Source organism: Mixophyes fleayi, unplaced genomic scaffold (genome assembly GCF_038048845.1).
Source record: "Mixophyes fleayi isolate aMixFle1 unplaced genomic scaffold, aMixFle1.hap1 Scaffold_28, whole genome shotgun sequence".
Taxonomy (NCBI): Eukaryota; Metazoa; Chordata; class Amphibia; order Anura; family Limnodynastidae; genus Mixophyes; species Mixophyes fleayi.
Window position 1 is genome coordinate 1,396,340 of NW_027446866.1, and position 9,199 is coordinate 1,405,538.

At 40.4% G+C, this 9,199-nt stretch overlaps 1 protein-coding gene across 2 annotated transcripts; it reads left to right on the forward strand.

Moving 5' to 3' along the window:
* Positions 1-984: 984 nt before the first annotated feature.
* LOC142126965 (uncharacterized) lies at positions 985-4,025 on the forward strand. 2 transcript variants are annotated; one of them, XM_075194294.1, is made up of 7 exons: positions 985-1,043; positions 1,125-1,187; positions 1,609-1,671; positions 1,827-1,895; positions 2,288-3,069; positions 3,278-3,737; positions 3,943-4,025. In XM_075194294.1, exons 1-5 carry the CDS (start codon positions 989-991, stop codon positions 2,842-2,844), a joined length of 807 nt encoding a protein of 268 aa, XP_075050395.1. In that variant the 5' UTR covers positions 985-988; the 3' UTR covers positions 2,845-3,069; positions 3,278-3,737; positions 3,943-4,025. The 2 variants fall into 2 exon arrangements, with proteins under 2 accessions (XP_075050395.1, XP_075050394.1); XM_075194293.1 differs by having other exon boundaries at positions 3,284-3,737.
* The last annotated feature ends 5,174 nt before the right edge of the window (positions 4,026-9,199 follow it).

Below are 9,199 nucleotides of genomic sequence, written 5' to 3' on the forward strand. Positions count from 1 at the left end.
TTAACTTATGTGCAAAACAGAAAACTAATTTGCACCCCTTGCATTGTAACATGGTTTTGTCCAGGAGACTGAAATAAGAAGTTTCTCAAGTTAAGATCCTTAATGAATTAGGCCCATGAACCTGATTGTTTAAGGAATGCTCTCTACATTACTAGCTGTATGAAGGTGGTCACTTACATTTCTCAATTCTTATGTTGCACAGACACTGAATGTGGGATTCGGCCAACTTTTATTTCACCTCCCTCGGTGGACCAGGAACTATGGCCGCATGTGGGCTCCAGTCTGTCCCTGAACTGTACTCTACAACTGGGAGACTCCTGTAATGGTAACTTCACGTGGCTGAAAGACGGGAAAGCAACACAAGACCTGTACAGAGAGCAACAGAGTGTCTGGTAAGTGTTTTATTACTGGAAGAGTCCTCGGTACGATTACAACAAGGGCTTATTTGGATGAGCATACATACATTCATACATACATATACCCATACATATATGTATGTATGTATGTATGTATATACATACGTACATCATCATCACCATTAATTTATATAGTGCCACTGATTCCGCAGCACTGTACAGAGAAATCACTCACATCAGTCACTGTCCCATTGGAGCTTACAGTCTAAATTCACCCACACAGATAGACAAACCGACACTAGGGTCAATTTCAATAGCAGTCAATTAACCTACAAGTATATATATTTATATATATATATATATTTTGGTAATAGTGAGAGAGAAATGTATATAATTTGTCTTATAATACCAGGAATTGATGTTACACCTGTTACAATTATTATTGAATGCAATTAATATATAGTAAATTAATGTTCTTCCGATTTAAAATGTTGTTTGTTATTTTTGGTGCTATCTGTATGCAATGAATGTAATATTTCCATTGAATCTACATTAATCAGAGTGTAAAATTTGTAAAAGAGTGTTATTGATTGTACCTAAATAAAACTTTTTTTTTTATTATAGGTGTGACAATGTTTATGCCAAGTCAAGTCGCAGTGGAAGTAGCAAGAACGGCTTCAAATCAAGGTATAAATTGTGATTAAGTTGATATAATGTATAAAATACGATAGTTTCAAAAGCTTATTAGATTATAATTATTCGTTACAGAAAATGCAAGCCGTTTAACCAAGTCTACTGATCCTGCCCAAAGTGTTGAACCGAGTAAAAAAGGTATTAATATTTGCATTGTAAAACAATATGCATATATCTCCATCTCTCTCTTTTACTATAACTCTCTCTCGTTCTATCACTTTTGCTCTTGTTCTCTCTCTCTCTCTCTCTCATCCTCTCTCTCTCTCTCTCTCTCTCTCATCCTCTCTCTCTCTCTCTCTCTCTTTCATCCTCTCTCTCTCTCTCTCTCTCTCTCTCTCATTCTCTCTCTCTCTCATCCTCTCTCTCTCTCTCTCTCTCATCCTCTCTCTCACACTCATCCTCTTTTTCACTTATTATTGCTTTCTCTCTCTCTCTCTCCCTTTCACTATCACACTCTCTCACTCACTATCCCTGTCTGTCACTCTCTATCTTGATCACTATTCCATCCTTCCAAAAAATTAACAATAGCATCTAATATTATGTAAAAATTAACTTACAGTTTACAAGAGAAGAAGAGTGACTGAGGAAGACGTGTCGGAGCCTGTTGTTGATGTCCAGCAAGGTAAGGGTTTTGCAGAAAAAAAGAATTCTTGTCTTAGCGACCTGATTTTTTAAAGTGTAATTTATTTTTATCTATCTATCGATCTATATATATATATATATATATATATATATATATTTTATAATTTATTTTATATAATTTATTTTTATGTACAGAAGCCCAACCCGTTGAAGAGATGCGTGAAGAAGGGGGAACATCAATAACCCTTGCTCATAGTCCAGAAGGTATGAAGATGTGAAAAATTGTGTGTACATAACTATCTAGCAATATATTCATAAATTTTTTTAAACTATCCATAGAAATATACATAGTTTAATTGTACGCATGTATTATTTTACATACTTACATTTCACACATGTATTATTTAATTGACAATCATTTTTTTTTTAATTGTATCTTTTAGAATCCATCATCCCAAGGGAACAGGTGGTAACACCAGTATCCACCTCTTATCTGCAAGCTGCCATGGAAGAAATAGCATCTCCTGTCGGCTCAGTAACCAGTGAATAATATTTTTTTTTACAGAATACATGCATTTCTCAAATAATTTTAAACAGTGTAAAACATTATAAAATATCTGTATAGTTGATGTTTTAAAAAAATTTTTGTTTTACAGATCGATTAGAACATGGCAGTGAAGCACTGTCATTTTCTCCAGCTGACAGTTTGGTCCACGAAGATGCTGCAAGAAGATTTGAGATGCTACAGCAAGCCTTCCCCAACCTTCAAGTTCCAGCCACCGAAGGGGAAGGTCCATCTCAAGCAAGGTTACCCTCCACAGGCACCAGTCTTCCAACACAACTGGTGCACGGTCTGCCCGAACAAGGCACTCGGTTTCATTCCATCACAGACTTTGCCAGAAAGATGGAAGGAAGGCAGGAAACATCTCGCCGAAATATGGAAGACAGAGTTCAGAGAATTGGTGTCTCGGTAGACCGTTTGATGTCTGTTGTGGAAGAGGTACGAAGCTCCCATAATACCACCAATTCGTTACTGGAGCAACTCCTCACAGTGCACAGTGAAATTTCAGCATCTATGCAAGTCAATAACAACATTAAAGCGCGAATGGCTGTTGCAATGGAGCAGAATACAGCACTGCATTACCAGATGAATCAGTCCATGGCACAGATGCATATGCAACAACAACAACAGACAAAGCATCTCAAATGCTGACAATGCATGTCATGAATATCAGTGAAGAGCTGAGGGTCCGGCGAGCCGAGAGTAATGTTTCAGTCCCATTACCCGATTGGAACATTTCTGGACTAGTTCCCCCAACACCACAGCAGAGGACGTCATCTGTACTCCACACCCCCGTGTTGGAAGTAAGAAGACCGGAGTCAGCAAGGAAGATCCAGAAGAGGAAATCATCAACCCCGTGTCATCAGAGGAAGAAGGGTAAGAAAGTAATTTGAAACAAAAAGCGTATAAGTTAAAATAGGCTACTGACATAAAAACATATATATGTCATAAGTACAGTAATGTGTACTTTTCATGATTGAAAATGCATTATGGGACAATTTTAACTTGTTACTAGCATAATATTTATTTTATTTTTTTGGTTATATGAATGTAAATGTATCCTAATTTATATGTTTTACGTTAGTTCTAGGTAAACCAGAAGCGTCGTGGATCAAAATGCGTAGGAAGCGAAAGCAAGAGGATAACTTCACCCATTTATAAAAAATAATTTTATATCTTTTATCATTACAACACAGAAAAAAGTGAAATTTGAAGACCTTTCAACATCAGGAATGATCATCAATGTTAAAAATTCGGTGAGTTTGTTTCAGTTTATTCTTTTTTATATTTGTAATGTAACCTGCTTTTTTTCCTGTATGGAAGGGATATGATGTGACCAATGGACAATGAAATATAATTTTTCTATATTCCAGTCCATACTGATCCTTACTTTTTTTAAAAGTAATGTTTTTATTTTGTATAAAAATACAGGTTTCACATACACGTCTTTCTTTGTAATTTTTTTCGATTGCCGCCAACTATCACCTGTATACAACTTTCACCAATATGAAATAGACAACTGCAGACATAACTAAAGATTGCAGGTAATAATGTATTGAACTATTGACTTCTACATACATTGTTAAGGCAGTCAAAAATTGTATTGTATACGTATAGTTTGTCTCCTTATCAACATTACCACAATAGGATAGGTTGTCTCCTTATCAATATTAGCACTATCAATGTTCCAGAAGTTAGATGTAAAATTGAATAATAATTTCACAGGTAACCTTTTTTTTTTTCTTGAAGATGTTCGGATGGAATTGGTGGATGTCACTTGAAAGAAACAGCTGGAAAAGCCAAGGGACTGACTTAAATGTTGTAAAATGTCATAAAATTTTTTACATGTTTTTTGTAAAATAAAAATAACTTTTCCACTTATTGTTTCATTATTTATTAGATAGATATACCTTCATCTAAATCTGGTACATACACAATATTTATTTGTTATAGTATTTACATTTTAATATTTTTGGGTGTGGTACAAGTGTTAACTGTGTGTTACCCCAAAAAAATGTTTTTTTAATAAATGCAGCACATTAGATTTTAGAGAATAGACATCAAATTGTTGCATGTACCAAAAAATTGTTGATACATGTTTCAAGGGTGTAATTGTCCATAATCTGATATATACTCAGTAGAGGTAAAATTTGCACAAATAATCCTTTCTTTAAAAATAAAAAGTTCTAAAGTAGTCGTTAGGTCAAAATTAGTATAATTAAAATAACTTTCAAGTTAATGTTTAACACTGCAGATAGAAGTGTGAAATTATTTAAAATTTTATTAAAATAACTAGAGGGTTTCCTTTCAAAAGGTATTGATACAACAGGCTGTATTATAGCATCTGGTTGTATAAACACATCACTGTAATGACTGTCATTGTTCCGTAGCTCAGCCAGTTTGAAAAAGTGTTAAAAATAGAATAACAGTTTATTAAAACAAAAAAACAAAAAGAGTTGTCCCCCTTCTATTTGCTCTTAACCGTATTCCTGGCAGCCTACTGCTGGTTAAGGCAAAAGCTTTGAAAATTTTTTGCGTGGGGTTCCCCCTATTTTAACATAACCAGCACCAGGCAAACCAGCCGGGGTGATAGGCACTATAGCAAGGGGGGGAAACACAGTTTGGTTCCCACTGCCATAATGACTAAACACCCACAGACTGTTCAGCGCTGGGCTGGATTCCCTAGGGAGTGGGGTCCGGTGAAAAATGTAAGCGGAGCCCCCCTAGGGACACCCTGCCCAATGGTGATATCACTAGGGCTCTTCCTACTACCCCTGTGCTGTGGGTAGAAGCGCAATAAATGGGGATTTTGTAAGGCCCAAAAAAAAAAATCACCATTTAGATTTGTGGAACTACATCTCTCAGCCAGCCATGTTGGCCTAAATAGTGTGGGCATGCTGCTACTTGTCTAACTACAAGCACCAGCGTACCCATGGCACCCAGGGCATGTTGGCACTTGGAGAACCACAAGTGACAACATGCTCTTACACCCACGGCTGGCTGTGATCTGTAGTTCCACAAAGCAAAATGTTAAATAAAAGCACAACACCCTCATTCCAACCACAAATCTTTATTAAAAAATAATAAAACCACAAGAAATACAGTAAACACCCTCATGTAGACCATAGATTTTAAGAAAAAAAACAAAAACCCAAAACACTTTCCATTGCTGAAATCCTCTGTTGCAACCTGTGTTAGAAAGACATGACAGTTTTACAGTGTTCTGCACCAGATGTAGAGCTGAAGAAGCTGTGAAAAGTGAAAAAAAAAAGATGACTTAAAAAAAAATATCAAAACGTGTGGTCCACCCTCTATTTAGACTTAACCCTAGTGCTGGCAGCCTGCTGTTGGTTCAGTGAAAATCTGTGGAAAAATTGAAGTAGGGCCCCCCCCCAATTTTCACTGAACCAGCACTAGGCAAACCAGCCGGGGTGATAGGCAATATAGTAGGGGGGGGGAACGCAGTTTGGGTCCCACTGCCATAATGACTAAACACCCACAGACTGTTCAGCGCTGGGCTGGATTCCCTAGGGAGTGGGTTCCGCGAAAAAAAAACCAACAGGCCCCCCCCCCCCCCTAGAGGCACCCAGCCCAGTGCTGATAGCACTAGGGCTCTTCCTACTACCCCTGGGCTGTGGGTAGTAGGGTAATAAATGGCGATTTAGTTTAAAAAAAACGAAGGGACACCATATTGTTTAGTGGAAATACAGGTCCCAGCCAGGCATGTTGCCCTAAATAGTGTGGGCATGCTGATATTACTATAACTACAAGCACCAGCATACCCACGGCAGCCAGGGCTTGTTGGCAATTGGAAAACATTCCCTGACACACACGGCTGGCTGGGCCCTGTAGTTCCACAAAGAAAAAAATTTATAAAATTCACAACACCCTCTTTTGAACCACAAACCTTTATTAAAAATAATAAAACCACAAGAAAAACAGTAAACACCCTCATGTAGACCATAGATTTTTATTAAAAATAAAACAAAACCAAAATACTTACCATTGAACAAATCCTCTTGTCTCTGAAGCTTTACTTCCACAAACGATTTAAATCCATCAAAATATTTCTACCCTCCAAATGTCCGGCTTGCCCACTGTCCCACCAATATTTGTACCTTCCAAATGTCCGGCTTGCCCACTGTCCCAAAATATTTGTACCTTCCAAATGTCCATGCTTGCCCACTGTCCCAAAATATTTGTACCTTCCAAATGTCCATGCTTGCCCACTGTCCCACAAATATTTGTACCTTCCAAATGTCCATGGGGATGGGTGTAGATGATCAGGGGTTCCCTGCACATGCAGGTGTTTCTCTGTAGTTAGTGGGACACAGGTGATGTCACTTTGGTGCAGTGTAATAGAAGTCACAATAATTTGGGCGCCAGACTATCTCTATGATAAACTGAACTTTTATTTACACTCCTCTTCCTCCAGCACGATAATCATAATGGTTGCAGCAATAAAGAAAAATATATACAGCTCCTCACCCTCTCCACCACAGTTCTTAATGTTATCCAGATGTTAAATAACATAATTTACATGTCTCTTGCACTCCATACTCACTGCAGATCACCCTCCTCTGCAAGGGCACTCACATGGATGCTAATAGGCAGGCAGCTTCTCCTCCATGCAGCTCTGACACACTCTGTGTACCTCTCAACTGCAGCTCATCCCTCCTCTGCGGGGATGATGTCTCCTGTGCTCTGACACGTCACTCTGTGTACTCTCAGCCTCAGGATCTGATACTACAGCTACCTTGCCTCTTGTAGCAGCCTTCACTCCAGGGTGTCTTCCATGCGAAGTGTCCCCCTCTCTCTTTGGTTATCTATAGTGGCATGGAGTTCTCCCCCTCATCCAGGGCACACATTCCTTGCCCTGGCTCAGTCACCACGCTCAGACTTCCAGGGCAATGCTGGGGGAGCCTGGGAGCTTCCACCCCAGGTCCCCAGCTACCATCTCTCCTTTCCTGTGTCTCTCCCAGTCTCTACTCCTGTGTCTCTCTTCTCTATCCCCCCTTAATGACAGCCCCTCCTTCCTCTCACTCAGTCTCACAGGCTGGGCTGGGTTATCACCATGGTAACCAGTTTATGTAACTTTTTATAAACTTCTAGCTTACCCTCTAGGTGACCCCTCCTGTATTTACTGAGGTAAATGTTTAACTAAAACGCCACTAGGGGGAGTTACACAAATGTCCAGCTTGCCCACTGTCCCACAAATATTTGTACCTTCCAAATGTCCATGCTTGGCCAGTGTTCAAGAAATGTTTATAAATGAAAAAAAAAATTCCTGCTTGTAAAATCTTTAAATCTGCTGTCCGGGGGGGGGGGGGGGGGGCATTGTTGCTTACAGTGCTGGGGCCCTTCTTGATTACAGTGTGGGGGCCCAATCTCTTTTGCAGTGCTGGGGCCCTTCTTGATTGCAGTGTGGGGGCCCATTCTCTTGTGCAATGCTGGGGCCCTTCTTGATTGCAGTGTAGGGGCCCAATCTTCTTTGCAGTGCTGGGGCCCTTCTTGATTGCAGTGTAGGGGCCCAATCTCCTTTGCAGTGCTGGGGCCCTTCTTGATTGCAATGTGGGGCCCATTCTCTTGTGCAGTGCTGGGGGCAAGCAACAATACACCCCCCCCCCTGGGCAGCAGATTTAAAGAATATAAAAAGTTACATAAACTGGTTACCATGGTGATAACCCAGCCCAGCCTGTGAGACTGAGTGAGAGGAAGGAGGGGCTGTCATTAAGGGGGGATAGAGAAGAGAGACACAGGAGTAGAGACTGGGAGAGACACAGGAAAGGAGAGATGGTAGCTGGGGACCTGGGGTGGAAGCTCCCAGGCTCCCCCAGCATTGCCTTGGAAGTCTGAGCGTGGTGACTGAGCCAGGGCAAGGAATGTGTGCCCTGGATGAGGGGGAGAACTCCATGCCACTATAGATAACCAAAGAGAGAGGGGGACACTTCGCATGGAAGAGACCCTGGAGTGAAGGCTGCTACAAGAGGCAAGGTAGCTGTAGTATCAGATCCTGAGGCTGAGAGTACACAGAGTGACGTGTCAGAGCACAGGAGACATCATCCCCGAAGAGGAGGGATGAGCTGCAGTTGAGAGGTACACAGAGTGTGTCAGAGCTGCATGGAGGAGAAGCTGCCTGCCTATTAGCATCCATGTGAGTGCCCTTGCAGAGGAGGGTGATCTGCAGTGAGTATGGAGTGCAAGAGACATGTAAATTATGTTATTTAACATCTGGATAACATTAAGAACTGTGGTGGAGAGGGTGAGGAGCTGTATATATTTTTCTTTATTGCTGCAACCATTATGATTATCGTGCTGGAGGAAGAGGAGTGTAAATAAAAGTTCAGTTTATCATAGAGATAGTCTGGCGCCCAAATTATTGTGACTTCTATTACACTGCACCAAAGTGACATCACCTGTGTCCCACTAACTACAGAGAAACACCTGCATGTGCAGGGAACCCCTGATCATCTACACCCATCCCCATGGACATTTGGAAGGTACAAATATTTGTGGGACAGTGGGCAAGCCGGACATTTGGAAGGTACAAATATTTGTGGGACAGTGGGCAAGCCGGACATTTGGAGGGTACAAATATTTGGTGGGACTTTGCGTAAATGAGTGTGTGTAGGTAAAGCATCAGAAAACTGAGGATTTCGTCCATGGTGAGTATTTTGTTTTTTTTTGTTTTTAATAAAAATCTATGGTGTTTACTGTATTTCTTGTGGTTTTATTATTTTTAATAAAGATTTGTGGTTGGAATGAGGGTGTTGTGATTTTATTTAACATTTTACATTGTGGAACTGCAGATCCCAGCCAGCCGTGGGTGCAATAGCATGTTGACACTTGTGGTTCTCCAAGTGCCAACATGCCCTGGGTGCCAGGGGTACACTGGTGCTTGTAGTTAGACAAGTAACAGCATGGCCACACTATTTAGGCCAACATGGTTGGATAGAACATGTAGTTCCACAAATCTAAATGGTGTTTTTTTGGGGTTTTTTTCCTA

Coding starts and splice junctions, on each gene's coding strand:
- LOC142126965 (XM_075194294.1), top strand. CDS start 989: ATGTTTATGCCAAGTCAAGTCGCAGTGGAAGTAGCAAGAACGGCTTCA. Junction 1,044..1,124: donor AAGAACGGCTTCAAATCAAG/GTATAAATTGTG, acceptor TATTCGTTACAG/AAAATGCAAGCCGTTTAACC. Junction 1,188..1,608: donor TGTTGAACCGAGTAAAAAAG/GTATTAATATTT, acceptor ATTAACTTACAG/TTTACAAGAGAAGAAGAGTG.